Here is a 21,964-nt window from a genome sequence, read left to right on the forward strand (position 1 = left end):
TGTCTGGTTTCTTAATATCCTTGAATTAGGCTGACACAAAAGCTAATGACATTGGATATACAGAATGGCTGCCCTCAAGGTGTATTAGTAAAATTTAGAACTTACTGTCATTTAAGGCTTATTAAAGACTTGATTAAGAGGAATCATGTTCATGAAAGGATGGCCTGATGAATGTCAATTCATTCATTTATTACCTATCCTGGATTAGTCAGGGCAGCAAATAGCTGTATATCACTACCACAACCTCCACATTTTGCTACTTAACCCTACTCACTTTCACAACATATTGGCCATTGGCCAAAATTGAGAGGCATATAAAATACCTCTGTGAAAGTCTGTGCTGTGTTTACTAAAAGGAATCATGACGCTGCTGTTCACTGTGTTCCAAAGTGCCTTCTCTAAGGACAATCCATAAGGACATGTCTCTCGTCTCAGAATAGTGATGGTTGGGCTCCTCAGCACTAGTCTGTCCCAGGCACTTCCCGTTAGTAAGTACGAATAAGATCATGATTTTATTAAGACCCTAAATCATGATTCCCCAAGTCCCTTATAATCAGGAAGTCTAGTTTCCCCCCACAGACATTTCTGGAATTACCCAAGGACATTAACATACATGTTATATCTCCATAAACCCAGTGGTGTGCTGGTAAATGTTTAACAACCAGCTTTCTGGTAGAAAAGCCATAGATTTGTAGAATGTGCTAATTTCCTTGGTGTCAATACTCCTACCATGGCCAATATGTTAGTACTGAACTTGAAACTGGAAAGAGATGCATAGTAGCATTTCATTATACAGTATTTCCACTATACAGATATATGTTAACAATCTCTTGACTATCATAATAGTAAAATGTAGCAATATAAATAGAATGTGATGAGTCTTGAGCAATTGTTACCTTTCTTTCTGTTATAATTTATTTATCTGTAAGTCTGTATAATTCAGTTTTTAAAGTGTCTCTCTTTAACAATAGGCTTGCAAAATTCTTGGAAGTTTAACAATCTGCTGTACTGAGCCAGTGTAAGCTCGCTCCCTCATACCACATCTAAAGTCCCACTGGGTTGGGAGTCCCAGCTAGTAGTTTGCCCTGTAGTACTGTTACTCTAACCAGGAGCAGGACCTTAGCCTGATCCTTCCTGAGTCCTGCCACATGTCCAGAAAGAGTGGGAGGCAGCTTCCTACATGCAATCAGAACTATTGCCTGCCAGTCTCCTGCTCTAGAGTCTGCTGGTCTCTAAGCTCGGGTGCTCTACAAAGCTGCTGCCCACCACGTTTTGGTGGTGGTCCAACCAACATCTCCAATACCACCAGCAGCCTTCTTGTGTCTTTGCTTCTAAGCTGCTGGCTTCCCTAATTGATGACCCCCACCCTGCCCACAGGCCATTGCTCACACTCAGGCCAATGGCTTCCTCAGTGTCAGTACCTGCCAAGTGAGGCTTCTCCCTCCTTGGCACCCACCTAACCTTGAACCTCTTGGTGGCTCCAACTGCCTCTTGTTGTTGCCACTTGCAGCACTGTCTCCTCCAGCCTCCAGATCTCCACCTCTTACCTCTTACCTCTTCCTCTGTCCTCAAATCTCTTATTCACATTTTAAAGTCCAAATAAACTTTGAAAACTGAGTTTCACATAAATGTGGCACCAAAAGAAATCACTTAAAGTAGGATGAGATGGAAGTGAAGTGTGATCCCAATTTTATAAAATAGGTACACAGCTATCCCGTCTTTAGAAAGTTCATTTTATGCAACATTGCAAAGGTCACAGAAGATCTACATATCTTTTTTCACTCACTGAATGAAATTCAAAGAGGATTTTCATTTTCATGAAAAAAAGGTGAAAAGCAAAAATAGCACTTAGAATCAGTTTTGCAGTGAGTGGTTGTTAAAGAGGCAGTGTGCACTCACTCCAGTGACAGTGGCACCGCCAAGCTTGTTCCCTAGGAACTAAACTATACTCAGCATCTCAGTATCAAGCCACCATAACTCTGAACTGTATCTGTAAGCATCTGTGCTTTAACTCAATTTTTGTGCGTCTGTTAGCAAGATGCATCCTAGGGTAATTGCTTCTTTGCTTTATGTCATTTTATTTTATGAAAGGTTTCATAGGAACGCTCTACTTTCAGATAGCAGGGGACATCCACTATATATGTATTATAAATAAAGACATTAAACATGCTTATATTATAATTATAATATTACATATTATATATAAATATATAAAATACATACAAATATATATTCAAAAATTAGACAGGAAAGCAGTTATCTATGGCTGGTGAAATTATAGGTGATTTTCTAGTTTTTTCTTTGTTTTCCAATGTTCCTTCAATAAATACATTTCATTCTGAAAAAGGAGGGGGGCCTACTTTAATGGCAACTCTGACCTGAACTGATAAGAGACAAAATGTAATCTTTATTTACCTTACATGACATGGATATTCATCTGATTTTCTCTTATAAAATTAATGTTCCAGTTAGTAGTGAGCTGCCCTAGAAGCTGCTAGGGTGTTAAACAATATATAGTACATGCACTAGTCAAACTTCAAAATCTGAAGAAGTCTGAATCAGAATTCTTAGATAAATTTTTGGAGGGACATCCCACAGAAGTGTTGGCTAGGCCACCAGAGATACAGCTCTTTCATTTTTCTGATAGCCTGTTCTTTCCCAGGAGTCTAAGGTACTAGAAAACCCGGTGGGGGTGGCAGTGAAGGGGCATCTTCACCTGCAGGCCGCAGCAGGCAGTACTCAGAACCACTCTCTAAGTCCTCTGACTCCCAGAACTCTGCTAAAACTGGCCTCATCCTACCCTACTCCATTTGTGGTGATTTTCTCTCAGATGCTCACGTTCTCTCCGTGAAATCCACTTTCCTTTGGGTGTCCCTTGTCCATGAAATATGTCTGCATGTGTTTGAACCCTAATTGTGGACAGGGTTCAAAGTCCTTTTTCATAGGATTCACGGACCCCATGAAAGTTGGAGGATAAACATACACTTGGTTAAGTGTTCCCAAGCATTCTGTTACTATTTAAGAGGCTCATGGAAGAGATTTGGGAAAGTGGCATCCAACTCCAGTAACTGGTCTACTTAAGTCCCAGTTCCAGCTCAGCCAGAACACCTACTCCACCTGCTACTGATTGGTTGTAGTTTTCCTTGGTTGCTAGAAAGTTTAGAATCATATTTGTGACCTATCCCTAGCGAACCAATAGGACCTTATACCATGTATTTTGCACATAAAACTGTTGGCTTTATCTTATCTTTTCCCACTCTCAGTTTTCTTTCATCCTATTTCACCCTGCACTTATTTTTAATTTATCCTACCGTACGTATTTACGCAGTCTACCTTAAATCCCTTTTTCTGGAATAAAGCAAGGTGTAAATAAATGTCCTTTAACAAGAGTTTGATGAAGATCCATTTCTTCACCCCTAAAGGCCCAAGATGAACTGGCAGCAGTAAGAGTCTGTGAAAACTACTCCAGACAGGACCACCATTATAAACCTGTCACCTGTTCTATGTTCACCATCAATGCACAAACTAAATCCTGAAATGGAGAGAAAGCTAGGGGGAAAAGGCATGAGGAAATCCTATCTCTGTAAGTCATCTGAACTATGATAAAGCACTTGATTGGACAATGCTTTTTCCCCCCAAAACCTATGGTTTCTATTTTTGAAGTCCATGACCTAGCACGTGCATATTTAAGCATCTCAACTCACATACACTGAAAGGGAGTATATCACAACTGTTAAGAGTAGAGAATCTGGCACTAGATGCTTAGATTTGAATCCCAGATCCTCCTCTTACTTGTGTGATTTGGGCTAGGTATTTAACCATTCTGTGCCTCAATAAATTCCATCTACAAAGTAGAGATAATAATAGTACTTACCTCATAGGGCTGGTGTGAGGATTAAATGAAATAGCACATGTTCTATAACATTCAAAACAGTGCCAGAGCACAAACAGGGATCACACAAATGTTAACTATTATTAGTGATATGTGAATGCGAGAAGCGCTGCCTTGAGTTTGAGGCAGCATCTTGTTTTGAGTTTCTGGACAAACACCTGAAGAATGAGTAAAGACTTTTGGTCTGACCACCTCTGAGAACAGACCAAAAACCCTGGCTTACCTAGATCCTTTGCATGGCTACTCTTCCACTTGCCTTTCTAGAAGTAGAATTATATAGTGGAAAGAAGAGGTGGGCCACCAACCTTCCTGAGTCTCCGGGTTTCTTTGTCCCTCTCTTCCATGCACCGGAGCTGAAAGCACAAAGGTAAAAGTGGGTTTACCCTGTAAGAGCTCACAGTTGAGTGCAGGAGATACACGCATAAACAATTACAAGGTAGGATGGTTAAGCAATATAATGAAGTTTTTTTTTTTTTGGTCGTTAAAGCACTGTGGAAAAACAGTATCCACAGAATGGAAAGAGATGCAAGGTATGTGAAAGCGCTCTATAGAAGGAAGAGTAATAACCATGTGAAATATTATTATTACGGACCCTTCCAGGGCCCACTTGAATTTGTTTCATCCAGGGACACTTAGGCAACTAACCTTGTGGAACCTTAGGGTATAAATCCCTTTACTTGCAATGTCAAGTTTTCCAGCAGAGTAACCCCTTGTTGCTTCCCAAACTCGCAAACCCAGTTTCAAACATGGGTAATGCAGTCCGCCTTTCCCGCTTAACAGAAACAAGGAATTGCTAGCAAAACCAGGGATTGAAACCAAGAAAAGAAAAGTGAGGTGGGAGGAGCATAACTACGGCTGCAGAGAGCCCGGGCCCAAGCAGCTGGAAGCGGGAAGGTCAGCGCTGCCTACGCGCGCTCTGCGTAAGGGAGCTTCCCCAGCTCAGTAAACCCCGGGAGCCTCGGGGGCGCCTGCGCAGCTGCGGCGATTCGGCGCAGTGGAAGTGGCGAGGGAGAGCGACGCACCTGCGCGAAAGCGGCGGCGGGAGAACCGAGTCCAGTGCGATTGCGCTGGGGCCGGGGGAAGAGGGGGGACCGCGAAGGAGTGCGCCGTGCGCCTGCGCGGAGGGCTGCGTGGCGCGGTGGCGGGGAAGGGCGGTGTGGAGTGAGTGGCGCTGCGGGTGGGGCCGTCGGCGGCGCTGGTGAGCTTTGCGGAGTTGGGCGGTGCCGAGGAGGAGGAGGTGGCGGCTGTGTCTGACGCGGCCGGGTTCGTGGGGGCTCCGCTCGTTTATTTATTTATTTATCTTGGGTGCCTCCGAGTGTGTGCGCGCTCCACTATTTGGTGGGGAGGGGGTGGGGGGAGGGCTTGGGGGAAGGGGGAGTTGGAACCGGGGTCGAAACGCCGCGTGACTTGTAGGTGAGGGAACGCCGAGCGGTCGCCGCAGCCTCCGCCGCCGAGAAGCCCTTGTTCCCGCTGCCGGGAAGGAGCGTCTGGTGCCGACAAGATGGCGGACGGAGAGCTGAACGTGGACAGTCTTATCACCCGACTGCTGGAGGGTGAGTCGGGGCCCGGCCGGCCTCGGGGAGGGGTCGCGTCCCTCTGCCCTCTTTTCCCCTCCGCCGCCGGAGTCCTAGGGGACCCCCTTTCCCGCCCCGAGGCGCCTGCCGAGGAGGGGGCGAAGAAGCTAGTGGGCCTGGGGGAGCGGCCTCAGGGAACACGGCCGGGGGAGGCAGGACGAGAGGGGCTGTCCTCGCGGGCGGGCAGTGCCCCCGCGGACCTTCGGGGACCCGCACGGCGGCGCGCGGGCCCGGGGGTTGCGAGGAGCCCCGGGGTGCTGGGTGACCCTTCCCAAGGAAGGTGCCAAGATGCGTGCTCCTGTGCATTGTACGCCGGTGGAACGTGTATTTCTCCTCTGTTCTCTTTGTGCCTTGCCCTTGGCTGCCTCCAGTTCTTGTTCCGGGAGGGAATTTTATTAAAAATTTTCTCCTTGAGACGATTCTTTGATCTCTTCAGCAATTTTACATGATGCTACAGGACGAACTTTAAGGAGAAGATAACATTAGCGGGAGTTGAGTACCTCCCATTTGTTATTTAGCTTTAAAGAATAGTAAAACAAAAGTCTTTGATCGAGCTGAAATGCACACAAGAAATATGAAATATATAGACATGTTTGCTGACGGTATTGATTTTCAGATTTGAGAATTTTAACAGGTTTGAGCAGTTTTCGGAACAAACTTAGAAATGGTATTGTAAAGCCATTCTTGTATGTAAGAGACATTTACAAGTCTTTGCATCTTTTGAAGTTTCTGGGCCCTTCTGTTTTTAATTGGATAGTTTTGTTAGGGACGGGGATTGAGGGAAAGCGAAGAGATGGAGAGGCCGGGATATTATTCAAAGTCAGCCGCGGTCTTCTGCCAGTGAATCTCTTTACGCTAAAATTTGCGTCATCACTAACTGCTTTTTGTGAGTGTATAGGAAAGAAATTAAGCCATTTTTCAAAATCTTAGAGCCCTCTGTCAGAAACTGTCGAAGGATTGCATATGTATTGTTACTTATTTTCAAATTTCCTGAAGATAATTGCTGCAGTGAAGCAGTATGTACTTAACGTTTGGAAAAATAATCACAGAAGATTGTATGATTGGGGGGCGGCGGGAAGAGCGCTAGTTCCTTTTTTAAACCAGTGTGTCGGTATCTCATCAGTTCTGTGTGTACTAGTTGTGTAACAAACTACAGTGTTTTTGCTCCAGATGTGAAAGCTTTCCTTCAGTGTTAAGACTGAATACGAAGCAAAGTTTTACCAGGAACTCTTATTTGCCTTTTCTTTTACTATCAAGTTATTCCTGGGAGGCCCCCTGGTGCCTGTAGTCAGTGTTCACTATTTATAAAGACTGGATTTTAACGGATGTGAACATCTTGCTAGTGAGACATTTGCTCTGGGAAAAAAAAAATTTTTTTTGTAATTATGCGTTGTTCTAAGAGGGAATATAGCTGCTTTAAAATTTCAATGTCTTGTTGACTTTGGGGGATACTTATGACCACCACTAATTTTTATACATTTTAAACTTGGCTTGTAAATTTAAATATGTAAAAATCTGATGCTGTATCTCAGCTTCTTCACATTTATTTTCCGTATATTTACCTATTTATATACTTTATAGGCATAAAACAGTAGATGTATGTGTTTTAAAATGTTTGATATGGGACCTTTAAAGTCAGATACATCTTTTTATGATTATAGATAATTAAGAGACTGCACTGGTGGATTGTTCGAGGTTATTGGGGAAAAGATACCGGGGGGAAAATAGGCGGTGATTCTATTTGTTTCTGTGAATTCTAATTACATAAGGGCTCTGTTCTGGTTTGGTTGATCTTTTTCTTTCATTTTCTTTTCTTCTTCTTTTTTTTTTTTTTTTTTTTTGGTGTGAATTCTAGCCCAGACATTTCCCCCTTTTAAATTAGCAGAAATTTATTGACCTGCTTTGTGCTAGTCACCAGGAATCGAAAGGTAAGACTCAGTCTCTTCATTCAAGGAACTCCCAATCTGAACAAGTGATTTTCAGGCCTTTTCAGCCTGCTCTCTGTCAGTAAAGTGTATCATTACTTGCTTCTTAGTCCTGGGAAGTATATTTAGTTTTGACAGTGTCTCCTTGGGATTCTTAAATTCTCAAGGCTCCTCTTCTCCTTCCAACCTTTGCAAAATCTAGACTTGTTCAAAGACATCCAAAACAGACTTGGATTTTCTAATAAGTAATTATTTTTTGTCTTAAATTTTTGTCTGCCTTGATTTTTAGTGATGTTACATGCTAATTAAATTAACTCAAATTCAAGTAAAGCTGCCTAAGCAGAATAGCTACAGTTAGTGGGGCTTGTTTGTTTGTTTGTTGTTGTTGTTTAAGTATTAAATAAATGTGCAAGTTAAAATTTGGCCTGAATTTCTTTACATCAGGAAGGAAATCAGCAGGACTTGATCTCAGTTTAACATGTTGATTGTAGTTCCACAACATTTTCTTGATTCTTTTTTATTACATCAGATTGCTAATTAGCTGTAACACTTCTAGTAGTTTTATGAGTTGCTTTGTGTTTTTCTTTTTCAGGTGGGCAAATCATGTAAATTTTCAAAGCACCTTTTACATTTAATTTTTTGTTTTTATTTAATGCAAAGCAGTATACTAATTTATTGTTTGGATAGTGCATATTCCTCCAGTATATTTTCTTGGGTTAAGTTTTACTTACCACAGATCAAAGATGTTTACCACTCTATCCTCTGTAGTGACCCTATTACCACATTCGTGTGACTTATGGTGCTTTTGACTGATTGTTTAAACTGAAGCTAGTTCCTATCTGAGTATCCTGGAAAATCCAGTAAAAGCTTTTTACTCTGATCAGTGGCTCCAAAAGGAGTTAAGATGGAAGTGGGAGTATAGCAGAATCACCTGGGGAACTTTATTCAAACTACAAATACTGTTTACTTTGGAAGAAGTGAAATAGAATGAGTAGAATATGCCTGTTTGGGAAGAGGAAGAGCTATTGTGGAAAACTGCTTCCCGATGGTTAAGATAGTGCTAGCTCTGTTCCCAACCACAGACTTCAAGTGTTTAAAAACTGGGCAGTTATCAGTTGATGATAACTAATGTATGCCAATTATATATTATATATATATATATATCTCATATTTGATTATATAATATTATTTATATCATATATACATTTAAACCTGTGAGTGTCTGGGTTTTGCTTTTTTTTCTGATTATAAAAGTAAGCATTCTTACTGTAGAAAACTTGTGAAACAGTGAGGAATTAAAACCCAAGTCCCCCTCATAATTCCACGATCTGGAGATAACTTGTTGAAATTTTGATGCATTTTTGTTCACGTTCTTTATATCATTAGCATATTGTTTGTATAGCCTTATGAATTAACGTCTCAAGTATTTCAAGAACATTTTTCCTTGTCATTGAAGTGTATTCTGAAATACTTCAAATGCTGTTTGCTGTATGATAAAAAAGAAAATAGTTTTTTTAATTTTTTTTATTTTGCCACAAAGCTAAGCTTGAATATTACAAGATGAATTGTTGAATATTAGCACAATATTAGTAGCCTATTAGTATAAACTTATGTGGCAGAATATGATTGTGTTTGTATTTTTGGCCCACTAATAGCTTTATGAAAATCTTGGGGTGTGAGTGTTTTTGTTTTGTTTTTTTAATCCATTTTTCACTTAATCTCAATCTGTCAGATGTCTCAGCTTGTGGAACTGCTGTGATCATCTAGTGTATATCTCCCCTTTGCTTTCTTGTGGATCGTGTACACTTACATTTTAGTTACACTGACTAAGCAGATAGGAAGTTCCTCTTATGTGTCCTTTTGAAGGTTAAAAAAGGAATAGATTTGAAAAATAAAATAGATTAATGAAATCACATTAAAGCATCCCCTTTTTAATAACAGTTTTATTGAGACGTAATTCAGGTACCATACAATTTCGCCTATTTGAAGCGTAAAATTCAGTGGTTTTTAGTATACTCACAAAGTTGTGTAGTCACCAGTCATCACAATCAACTTTAGAACGTTTTTACCACCACCACCCTCAAACACAGCACTATTCCCATTAGCTGACATTTCCCTTTTCCCTTCATTCCTCCACCTCCCCACCCCCCAGGAACAGGCGACCTGAATCTACTTTCTGTCTGTGAATTTTGCCTATTCTGGACATTTCATGTGAATGAAATCATACATCGTGGTCTCTTGTGATTGGCTTCTTTTAAGGTGTTTTTTTAAATAAGCTTTGTTCTTTTATAGCAATTTCAGGTTCACAACAGAATTGAGCAGAAAATACAGAGAGTTCACACATAGCCCTCCTCACCCACGTTTTAATGTTTTTAAAGTTCATCCATGTTGTAGCATGTGTCAGTACTTCATTCCTGTTATGGCTGAATAATATTTCGTTATGAATATACCACATTTTATTTATCCATTTGTTACTTGATGGACATTTGAGTTGTTTCTCCTTTTTGGCTGTTGTGAATAATGCTGCTATGAATGTTCATGTCCAGTGTTTGTGTGGGCATATATTTTCATTTCCCTTGAGTATATACAGCTGGGGGTGGAATTGCTAGGTCAAATGGTGACTCTATATTTAACCTTTTGAGGAACTGCCAGACTGTTTAAAGCCTCTTTTTCTGATTAAATTGTTTAATTGTGACCCAGCAGTCTAAAGGTTAGGCACTTTGAAGGAAGTGCTAGTTGATCTTGGCAACCTCAACTTTTGCAGGGAAAGTGTTGTGTGTAGACCCAAGGCCAGGTCTGTTAGAAAAGAGCAGGTTGGGGAATAAGAAAGATCGTCTGGGAGATACGTTCTCTTTTTTGCTTCTTTTTAGATGAGAAACTAGAAAAGGCATGAAGATGGTACATTGTTTAACTGACTCAGAAATTAGGTTGGTTGCGTGCTTGGTTTTTCTGTCAGTTCCACTAGGTAAGGGAAACGGACCATTTGAAGAAGTAGTCCAGTGTTTTGTTACTTGAAAACAGAGCTGGAGCTTTTCTGGTAATTGTCTAAATCCAAGATTAGGATTCATTGGGATTTAGAAATCTATTTACATTTGAGCCTAAAGATAAGGCTTTATTAAGATTTAGGATTTATGAGGAAGATAGTAAATTTTATCAAGTAGAGTTTTTTCTCTTACGTCTTATCCACATTTATCATTGAACAAAGTATCAATTCCAATTGCATACATTGTCAAATAACTCTTAACTGGTAAGATAATGTAGGTGTATAAGAGTGCCAAGATATTTAGAAATAATTAAAATCTCAGTTTCTGAAACAAAGATTATCCTCGAGATCTTGGGCTGTAGGGATACAAGAAGAAATGGTCTGTAAATGTCAGTTGGCTTAGCAGTGGTGTGGTGGTGGAGGATTGGAATTCCCAGTTGAATCTTCTAGGGTTTAATTTTGAGTGGATACAAATTTATACCCTCAGGCAGCAATCACTCCTCTAGCAGCTGTAAATAGCCATTTCAAGGCTTATTCTTTTGGAAAAATAGAAGATCAGTGAAGATCGGAAGCAGAAAGATCAAGTTTACAACTTTTTTTATACACCCTCCACTCTTCCGCTAAGATTGACTTTGAAGTCTTGCTTATTGGTAGGTGAAATGTAATTTATTTTTACACCTCATTCTTGAAATATACTATACCTCAGATTTTCCGTCTGTTAGATAAAATGAAAACACTTTAGTAGAAATTACGTCGTTATTCCACAATTAGAGGTAGAGGACTAAAAATGCAGAAACTCATTCTGAAGTTAAATAAGTATAAATAACAGTAGCCAGTCGTTTTCCTGGCTTAATGCAGGAATTCAGCTCCTAGTCTAAGTTGGTACTTGCCATGCAGTAGGAAAAGTAGTAAAAGGACAGTGGCAGTTGTCCTTTATCAGCAGCTATTATCGCTCGTTTTATTTTAAATAGTAAACTGAGAAGGAAACTTTACAGGTACTTGTAGGTTCGTCTGTGTTATTTGAATATTTATCAAATAATTGAGCTAAAGAAGTGAAAGAAAATAACCAGGCTTCCGAGTAAAAATGAGAGATCTAAATTATATAATGACAAAAAAGAAATATATTTTATGAACATCAGACCCTAACTGCAGTAGTTATGTGAAACCTCTGTGATAATCAGATGTACACTCACTTAAGTGTTTACCCAAGGTACATTGATGTAGTGGGAGGCCATGTATATACTGGTTAGGGTACAGGGTCTGCATGTATTTTAATTTCAGCTCTGCCCCAGTTTCTAATGCATTTTGGAGATGATAATAATAAGTATCTGCTTAATAATGTATCTGTAAAGATTAAGCTGGTTAAGGACTTGAACAAAATAAAAGCTCAGAAAGTGTTAGCTGTTATTGTTATTGTTTAGGATAAACCTGAGCTGAGCTCAGGTTACAGAGGGCTGCTTATGCTGCTGAGCTCTGGATCCTCCCCATAGTAATTTTTGGGAAGGCTATTCCTTGTGAGGATCTAACAGATGTGCCCTCCACATTGTGTTATTTCATACAACCACTGTATGTTGTATGTATGTGTACAAAAAACATTTCTTTCCTATTCCCATTATCCAGAGTTCATAATCTGATTTGACATACTGGTGTTGGTGCTGAGGGGGAGAGATATTCCTAGGGAGAAAAAAATGGTGAAAGGTCGTTTAAGGGGATTTGGTTATTAGCTTTCTTTTGGCTACGGACTAGAGAGTCATGGACGTCAAACTTTTTTAATCTTGGGATTACTGTATACTCAAAAAGAATTCAGGACAAGAACTTTTATTTATGTGAGTTATTTATCAGTACTTTGTTAGAAATTAAAACTGAGAGTTTAAAAATATTCTTTAATTCTTGTAAAATAGCAATAATTATTCATTTTAGCATTAATAGTGTTTGTTTTCTAAAGCAAAAAAATTAATGATAAGCACATCTCTTTAATGCTTGGTTTTATAGAAAACAGTGGAATTCTCATATCTGCTTTGCCTGGTTTGTTCTGATACATTGTTTTAGTTGAAGTATATGAAGAAAATCTGTACTTTTGCAGTGTAGTTGGAAAAGGAAGGAGTATTTTAATAGCCTTTTTAGATAATGATGGATAGTCTTTAATATTATACCAGAAATTGACAAGTGGTTAGTTGTAACGTAGAATCTGAAATACTGTTCTCTTACGCTAAAATCCATTAATCTATGTTGCATTTTAAATGAATCTTACAAATGGTTTTGTAACATGGGTTGGTCATTTTGAAAATACTGGTTAAGCTGAGTTAATGCAGATGTTCAAATGCTGACACATTTTGTACAACATCAAAAAAGTCCCATTTGTTAATATTACAACAAGGGATCAGAAGAGTCCTTAAGTATGAAGAAGCTGTCAAATTCATGGTGCTGGATACAAGGTTTCCACAATTTTAATTTTCGCTAGCAACAAATACTGTCAGTTTTCTTTGAAATGACAGTCTTTGTTCATTTTCAAGACTGTTAAGTATCTTAAGTGTGAATAACCATAGTTTGTCAGTTGTGCTTTCCAGTAAAAAAGATGTTCTGTGAAAAAAAGTAGCTAGATCAGCTTGAAACTAAAACAGTCACACAAATGCTTTTCTTAAAGACAACCATTGTACTTTGATATGCAACAGAAATGCTTCATGGGTATTTTCCATTTCATTATGCAGAATATTAAAAAGATGTATACTGATGGTGGAGATTTAATAAAATTGATCGCTTTTATTGCTTTTATCAGGGGCATTTTTAAGTGAAACCGGATCTTTTACATTTTTTTTATTGAAGTATAGTTGATTTACAATGTTGTGTTAGTTTCTGGTGTATAACATAGTGATTTAAATATACAAATATATATTCTTTTTCATTTTTTTTATTATAGGTTATTACAAGAATTGAATAACTCCCTGTGCTATAAAGTAGGACCTTATTTATCTGTTTTATATATAGTAGTATGTATCTGCTAATCTCAAACTCCTAATTTATCCCTCCCCTACCTTCCTGTTTGGTAAGCATAAGTTTGTTTTCCTATGCCTGTGAGTCTGTTTCTGTTTTGTAAATAAATTCATTTGAATCATTTTTTTAGATTCCACATGTAAGTGATATCGTATGATATTTGTGTTTCTCTGTCTGACTTACTTCACGTAGTATGATCATCTCTAGGTCCATCCATGTTGCTGCAAATGTCATTGTTTCATTCTTTTTATGGCTGAGTAGTATTCTGTTGTGTATGTACACACAACACGTCTTTATCCAGTCATCTGTTGATGGACAATTAGGTTGCTTCCATGGCTTTGCTATTGAAAATAGTGCTGCTATGAACATTGGGATGCATGTATCTTTTCAAATTAGAGTTTTCTCTGGGTATATGTCCAGGAGTGGGATTACTGATAATATGGTAACTCTATTTTTAGTTTTTTAAGGAATGTCCATACTGTTTTCCATAGTGTGCTGCACCAAATTACATTCTCACCAACAACTGTAAGAGGGTTCCCTTTCTCCACACCCTCCGAAACTGGACCTTTCTTGTTTCACTGTAAGTGCGTGGCAGATTGGTGCCTCTGACTTGGTTTCTGCTGAGGTGCTGGCAGTTTTACCCACCACCATGCAGATGTCAACACAATGAATAGGAGGATCACACTCTGAGAACTATTGGGCTAGGGCACTCCTTTTTCCATTCCTGAGATGTCTGGCCATCGTCTGTATCTGTTTTTTGTTTGTTTGTTTGTTTTAACTTTTTTTCTAATTGAGTTATAGTCATTTCACAATGTTGTGTCAAATTCCAGTGTAGAGCACAGTTTTTCAGTTATACATGAACATACATATATTCATTGTCACATTTTTTTCACTGTGAGCTACCACAAGATCTTGTATATATTTCCCTGTGCTATACAGTATAATCTTGTTTATCTATTCTACATTTTGAAATCCCAGTCTGTCCCTTCCCACCCCCCGCCTCCCCATATCTGTTAAATTTCTTCTTTACTCTTTTTTCATTATCTATTTGTTTACTAGTGTACCTGGAATATTTTTTTTTAACTTATGACAATTCACAGACCCCTTTGAGAGTTCATGAAAGTCCTGGGCCTTCTCAGAAAAATATACATGTTCATGTGCATACACAATATTATTTTATTATCATTTGGTTTATTATACAGAGCTCCTGGAGGCCATCTATAGGCTCTGAAGTCACATTAATTATTCCTGTCAGGCAGACTTAAGACAAATAGAAGTTATGGCAGCTGCCTAATTCTTTCATTTAAAACCAAAATTCCGCATTCTAGCCAATTATAAAAATGTTACTTTTTTTTTCCTTTTTGTGGCTTAAAGTAGATTTATACTAAATATGAAGAAAATGCCATTTCATCATAGAGAAAAAATTTAGGAAATCTAGATTTAAGTTAATTTTGCTGTTGATTAGTTTATAACCTTGAGTGAATCTTTTTGGTAGGGTAGAAATTAAAATATTAAAGGTCAGTGAAAATTACTAAGATATTATGAGGCAAATATAATAGTGAAATTATATTTTCTTAGCATTCTTTATGTTTTAGAAAGGCAGTTATTAGTAAGAACTTACTGGAGAAAATAACAGATGGTTATTGAAAGATAAGATACACACAAAACACATACAGACATATCACACCATTTGTAATTTAAAAGACAGAACTGCATTGAAAAAGTTTTTATGTGACAATTAAATTTGAAATACAATGCTTGAGTATAATTTTTTATAATCATGGCAAGAGGGGACTTCTTTGGGGGAGGAGATAACATTTTGCTTAATTGAGATTCAGAGGCATTGTTTTGTATCAAAATCAATTGAAAATGTTCATCTGTTAATGCTGGTCTGAAATGAGAGTTTTGAATTTCATCTTGGAAACTGTCATTTACAGCAGATAGGTAGGTACTGCCAAGACTAATGTCAATCCACAAGCATATGATTTCAGTTAAGTGATTTTAGACATCACTTGGAAGGTATTTAGAGAATTTTATTAGTCTTCTCTTGATATTTGCCTTTTAGCATGTCATTACATTACTCCAGTGAGAGGTTAGGTGGCAGCTCCTCAACTGCACAGTTAAATGGGTTGTGATGTATTTTGCACTAGCATTGAAGTTTGAAGAATGCTGTTGGAACTGTGGTTTTGAGCTTGGAAAATAATATCCAGTGCAAATCTGTGAGGGAATGAAGATCTCACTGCACTTGTTTTAACTTTTGACAGCACTGGAACTGTATAAAGCAACCTGACATTTGCTTGTGATTCAAGCAACATTAGTTGTCAAAGTGACTTAGTACAGTATACGTTTTACACATAGGCATTTTTTTTTTTGCATTTTAATTTTAGGTTGAATTATTAAGAAATATCGGATTTGCAGCAAAATACAATTTGTAAAACCTACTCAGTGTTTAATAGTAGTGATAGAAGGTGATTCTTCTCATTCAGAAAAATTTCAGTGTTAGCCCTGAGATCAAAAAAATCATGATAAAACCTTATCACTACTAAACCACTGAATTCCTAAGTTCATGAGAGCTAATGAAGTGGATCATTAATACCACTGGTTCAATAATATGATAGATTAAAATATTTTTCCACTGCTACTATTTGCACCATAAACTTTAAACACCTTAAATTTTCACAAGCTTTGTAAAATTGTCCAGTGAAGTCTTTTCCTGCTTCAAGCATATTTTTACTTCCAATCAGTGTTTTCTTTTCCTTTCCTTAGCTGCTTTGGAAATTTTCTTGCCTGTGGTCATTCCACACAGACTATTCGAGTCACTAACTTTTCAGTCACTTCACATTCAGTATTGGCTCCTCAAGTAAACAACAACAAAGTGTTGGTAATACCTGTGAACTCATCAAGAGTTGAGGAACACAGCTCAGAATAATTTGTTTTGTTTTTTTAATGGATTATTGATGTTGTTTCCAATATTCTCAACTCTTCAAGAACTGTTTTTACAGAAAGATTAATAAATACATAGTCTGAAACAAGTTTATTGTCTCAAGACATATTTCTTTGGCTTTTCCAGACATGATTTGATTAACTCACCATTAGTAAATGGCTTTCCTTGCTTGCCAACACATGAACCAGTTGGAAACTTACTCTCTTTGCAGCCTCTTTTTTATTTTTGTGAAGAAATTCTGCTGTGATGAGATTCCATTTAAAGTTTTAGAAATTTTTTTCGATTTTTACTTTCCTGTGAGTTGGAAAGTTGTGATGAGTGCTTAGTTTGGTAATGTGGACATATGTTGTATTCTTTTAGCACAGCTATAAAATCATAAATACAGTGCCTAGTCATCAAATTCAGTAACAAAATAATCCACACTCTACTATGCCTTAGATGTTCACATTCCACTTTTCTTCCTTTGACATGATGAGTATGCACTGGTAATGAAAGTAAAATAAAATGTTGCACACAGCAGTAGACATTCAAGACTCTCATGTTATAACTGCACCCCCGCAATTTCTAGCACCCTGGGAAGCAGTGCAAAGCCATGAGGGTGCCCCTTGTGATCTCTGTTGCAACTACTCAACTCTGCCATTGTATTGCAGAAGTACCCATAGATAATACATAAATGAATAAATGTGGTTATGTCCCAATAAAACTATTTATGGACACTGACACATTTGAATTTCATATAATACTGTTTTTCTCCCACTTCCTCCCCCCAGCTGTTTTTAAAAGTATAAAAATTACTGTTAACACACAAGAACAGGATTGAACCAAATTTGACCCTCAGGCCTTAGTGTTTTCCCCCTTTTCTGATGTAAACGTGATTGTGCAGAAAGATTTCCTTATCAGAAGTCAGGAGACCTTGATGCTTCCACCTAAGTTGCATGACTGATTTATTCAGATAACATGGGGTATGGGTTCCTAGTGTCTAGGCCTTGGCAAGATATTCGTCAAAGTACTTCATATAATTTGAATTTCTAGTGTGTACCCAGTAATCATATTTTATATGCTTCTGTTTTTACTTGAGCAGCTATTCCGTTGTTGAAGAGCAACCAACACAGGAAATTTTTGAGGGTTTTGATCTTTAAGAGAAGAGAAGCACCAGTGAGTTTACCAGTCACTCTGACTTTTATCCCGGAGGTATAAGGGACTAGATTCCAAATACAAAGTGGCAGTCTTACTGGACTAAAGAGGAGAGGTGGAAGTCTGGGGCCACTAAAGCAGTTGAAACTTAAGTCCAAAAGAGGAGAGAACTACATAGACTCTAACCTCAAAATCTGCAGTCAGGTCCCCCTAAAATCATTGACTTCTAAGGTACACATGTGTAAGAGAAGATTATAAGAAACCCAGAAGAAAACAATATCTGGGAAGCTAAAGATCGAGCAGATTCCAGCATCCCCCTAGTACCAGAGAGGCAAAAGTTAAAGTTCAAACCTTGGGAAGTAAGAGGTCATATTATACTCTGAGTTTTCCACTGAGACCCCCAACATGGCCAGTCCCTAAGATTGAGGGCAAAATGAAATAGACTAGCTCTCAAGAAAGTGTGGGTGAGTCCTTGGTTACTGTCTGCTGCTAAAAGGAAATCACCCTGTATGGAGGAATATGTCATCTAGAACTATCCATAGTCAAATGTTTCATTCAGTGAAATACTAAAGGGAATGTTAACAGGATTAACTGACCAAAAATTAAGAGAAGAAAGTATAAATCTACAGATAACTCATATACTAGAGGTCACATAGAATTTAAGGTCACTGATTTAATATGCTCAAGGTAAAGAGGAAACAAAATTTATCAGAAACCTGGAAACTACGACTGAAAAATACATTAACTAAAATTCAGAATTTGTTGGTTGGGTTTATTAGCAAATTAGAAACAGCAAAATAGAGAAGTAATAAACTAGAAAAAAAGAAGTTGAGTAGAAATTTTGTAGTGTTGAGAGAGAAAAAATAGAGGGGAGATACAGAAAGAAAGCAACAGGAGGTAATGGGGAGGTTAACGTGTATAATGAGATTCCCAGAAGAAGAGATGTGGAATAAAAGATCTGTTAACCAAGAATTTTTCCAAAATTGAGAAAGATGCCAAAACACAGAGTGAAGAAGCTCTGTGAATTCCAAGTAGGAGAAACGTAAATAAAATCATGTTGAGAAGACCCATCATAGACTTAACTGCTAAAAATCAAAGAAAAAGAAAATCTTAAAAGCTCCCAGGGGAAAGAAGTCATTACTTTCAGGAGGACAATAATAAGGCAACAATAATAATAAGTTACTACATTCAGGAGGACAGTAATAATATTATGAGTGATGATTGATATATCAAGTGAAACTGCAGAAGCCAAAAATCAAGAGAATGACTTAAGTGCTGAGAGAAAAATTGAATGCTAACATAGAATTCTAAATTAAGTGGGCATATCCTTGTGAAAAGTGAAGGTAAAATAAAGACAAACTAAAACTAAGAAAATTTATTAAAAGTAGACTGGCACTAAAAAATGCTTTAGCTTTTTATACTAAATCATAGAATGTATCCTTTGCTTCCTTTAAAGTTCACGTTGAAAGAATATGATAAAAGCACAGAATTGGAGAAAGAAATGAAGAACAATAAGAAGGATCAATATTTATAAATATAAATTAATACTGTTTAAAATAATAATTATGGCTTGTGGGTTTTAAAATATGTGGAAGCAGTATATAGCAACTGTAGAACAAAAGTCTGGAGAGTGGAAATCAGTCAAAAGTTCATTTATTTTCTCTAGAGTAAGCACCAAAAGAAAAAGGATGTATAACTGAAAAGCTAATAGAGGGGAAAAATGGAATAATAAAAATTGATTACTCCAAAGAAATGTAAGAAGACAGGAATAAAGAACAGATGAGACAAAACAAATGACAGGATGTAGACTTCAACTCATCTTTGTCAGTGATTGTAGTAAATGTGAAAGGAGCAAACACTCCAGACAAAGCTCTGAATACCTGTCTCCTGTTTAAAAGGGACATAGTATAAATTTTTTTGGTGGGGGGGACATAGTTTAAATTTAAAGGCACGGATGAGTGAATAAAAGAATGGGGAAAATATATTATGTACATATTAACCAAAAGAAACTTTTTGAGTTGGCTATATATTTTTGCCAGAAAAGGACGTAAGGCAGGAAGAATCACTGGAGACAAAGAAGGGCATTGCATAATTAAAATGATTAATTCAACAGGATGGTATAACCATCTTAAATTTTTTAGATATTTCATAATACAGATCAAAAACACAAAAAGAAAAGCTATTAGAACCAAAAGGTTGAAAGAGAGAAAACCACAACCATAGCAGATTAATGTACCTTTCTCAGTAATTAATAAACAAGAAAAGTAATCAGTAAGGCTCTAGAAGACTTAAACAACACAGTCAATTTGACCTGATTGACACACATAGAACACTTTACCCAGAAACTAGAGGATATACGTGCTTTTCAAATATGGGTGGACATTTACTAAACTATACCATATGCTGTACCATAGAGCAGATCTCTAAATTTGAAAGAAATGAGATCTCAGATATGTTCTCTGACTTCATTGCTGATAAGCTAGAAATCAATAGATAAATAGGAACTCCTCAAATATTTAGAAATTAAGCCATGTACTTTCACATATCTTATTGGCTTATTAGAAGTGAAAATTATAAAATACGTTGACCTAAATAATAATGAAAATATGTGTTAACTTTTGCAGTTGCCACTAAAAGTAATGTTTAGAGGGATGCATACAGTTTTAAATGTATAATTTTTAAAAGGCTGAATGTTAAGCTATTCCAAGACAATAGAAGAATAAACAAATTATAACCAAAAAAGTAGAAGGAAAAATATAATAAAGAGCAGAAATCAAATAAAAAATGGATGTATGATTTTAAAAAAGGAAATCCTTGAAAAGATTAATAAAATTGGTAAACCTCTAGAAAGATTGATAATGTGAAAAAATTTTTTTAATTACCAGTATCAAGAAAGCTATAGGAAAAAAAAAAGAAAGAAAGCTATAGGAGACAACACTATTAAGACTAAAGAGATTGAACAAATAAATGTAATAATATAATACTGGATTGAATTCTGTACTAGGGAAAGAAAATATTATGAAGGACATGATTGGGACAGTTATTAAAAATGCAGTACTGCAATTCTTTAGGTTAAAGATTTGTGTAAGTATTAAATTCCCTGAATTTGATAACTTGTACTGTGGCTGTATAAGAGAGATTCTTAGGAAATAATATTGCTGTATTAGGGGTAAAAGAGCATGATATATGAAGTATGTTCTCAAATGGGTCGGAGAAAAATTATATATGTATGTATTTTATGGATAATAAGATTATAAATATCCTAATAAATTTGATACTTTATTAACGTTGGCAAAACTGACACAAGGAATAGAAAATCAGAATTGTATCTGTTAAAATGAATTTGTACTTGAAATAATGAGCAAGAGTACATACTATGTTTTTTAATTTATACTGTATATAAGTATGTACATAATATTGTATTTTCTAGGTAATTAAAATTCAAAACAGCTAATCTATACTGAAAGAAATAATAGTAACCTTGGGGCATTGTTATTGAATCATTAGGGATAAGGGAGCCTTCAGAGCTGCTGGAAGTATTCTGTATCTTGTCTAGGTGATGGTTACTTAGGTGTATGCACAATCAATTCATTGAGATGTGCACGTAGTGGTAGCGTACTTTATGTAATACTTCAAAATATTTTCTAAACAGTTATAGTATTGTGGATAATTTGCTATAATGAGGTTTTTACTTGTCTTGCACACCTTCTGAAAAATTTTTTCTGGTAAATTTTTGACTAAAAAGTTTTATGTGGTAAACTAGAAAGAGTATTGACTTTTGAATTGTAAGACCTTGGTTCTTGTCTACTGCTTTTTACTTCCTCTAATAATCTTACAGAAGTTACTTAATCTCTATCATTGTACAGTATAGATAGTAACTTCCCTTTTTAATTCCTAGAATATCAAAAGGATTAAATGAGATGATGTGAAATTGCTTTGCACTGAATTAATCATGCAGTTGTATAGTATTTTTATAACTTAAAGAGACACTTGGGTCTGGGCTCATATACCCAAATTCTGTAATTCCTCAGGGATACTGAGATAGTGATCTAGTTCCCCTATGTAACAGATTGATTTAGTCCTTTTTTTTTTCAGATGACTGAGAAATTTGAAGTGCTCTTTGAAATCTAGGAGTACATGCTGGTGGCAGTACATAAAGGGAGTATGGCTTTTGAGTTGAAAGACAGTAGGATTACCCTGAGCCATCCACCCTATTCTCCGAAATATTTTGCTAATTTATTCCTTAGATTTGGACATTTGTCAAACTCTTAACCTTTAGAAGAATCCTAAGCTTCTCTAACTGCATTTCATTAACTCTTAGATGTGATTGATAATGAAATGCAGTTTTATTTGCCACTAAGGGAGGAAAAGCCACTACCAATTCCAATTGTAAGGAATTATTGATTGCAAGGTATCTCCTAACTTTAAAGATTAATTGGGGGAAGAGCATGGAGTGAAATATATGTCATGTGTTTTTGTTTTGAATTTAGTTTCTCTGCATTAGCATGACTTAGAAGTTGA

General features: G+C 36.9%; 1 protein-coding gene and 1 long non-coding RNA gene across 17 annotated transcripts in view; one reads left to right on the forward strand and one right to left on the reverse strand.

The window, feature by feature from the left end:
• The window catches only part of LOC106730263, a 135,283-nt gene extending 130,347 nt beyond the window's left edge, over positions 1 to 4,936 (reverse strand). For 5 of the 15 annotated variants that reach the window (XR_004326200.1, XR_004326210.1, XR_004326202.1 and 2 more), the window contains exons 1-2: positions 4,538 to 4,932; positions 4,116 to 4,245 (exon numbers count right to left, since the gene is read on the reverse strand). This is a non-coding gene — a long non-coding RNA (uncharacterized LOC106730263). Of the gene's footprint in view, positions 1 to 4,115; positions 4,246 to 4,537 lie in introns of all 15 variants that reach the window. The other 10 variants (XR_004326204.1, XR_004326201.1, XR_004326197.1 and 7 more) reach the window with 7 other exon arrangements.
• Positions 4,937 to 4,957: 21 nt separating this feature from the next.
• Positions 4,958 to 21,964, forward strand: part of PPP1CB (protein phosphatase 1 catalytic subunit beta) — a 35,444-nt gene continuing 18,437 nt past the window's right edge. Inside the window, exons 1-2 of one of the 2 annotated variants that reach the window (XM_032497275.1) lie at positions 4,958 to 5,090; positions 5,306 to 5,445. In XM_032497275.1, coding sequence (XP_032353166.1) covers positions 5,394 to 5,445 — 52 coding nt within the window. In that variant the 5' untranslated portion in view covers positions 4,958 to 5,090; positions 5,306 to 5,393. Of the gene's footprint in view, positions 5,156 to 5,305; positions 5,446 to 21,964 lie in introns of both variants that reach the window. The other variant, XM_032497276.1, reaches the window with a different exon arrangement.

The sequence above is a fragment of the Camelus ferus genome, chromosome 15 (assembly GCF_009834535.1).
Source record: "Camelus ferus isolate YT-003-E chromosome 15, BCGSAC_Cfer_1.0, whole genome shotgun sequence".
Taxonomy (NCBI): Eukaryota; Metazoa; Chordata; class Mammalia; order Artiodactyla; family Camelidae; genus Camelus; species Camelus ferus.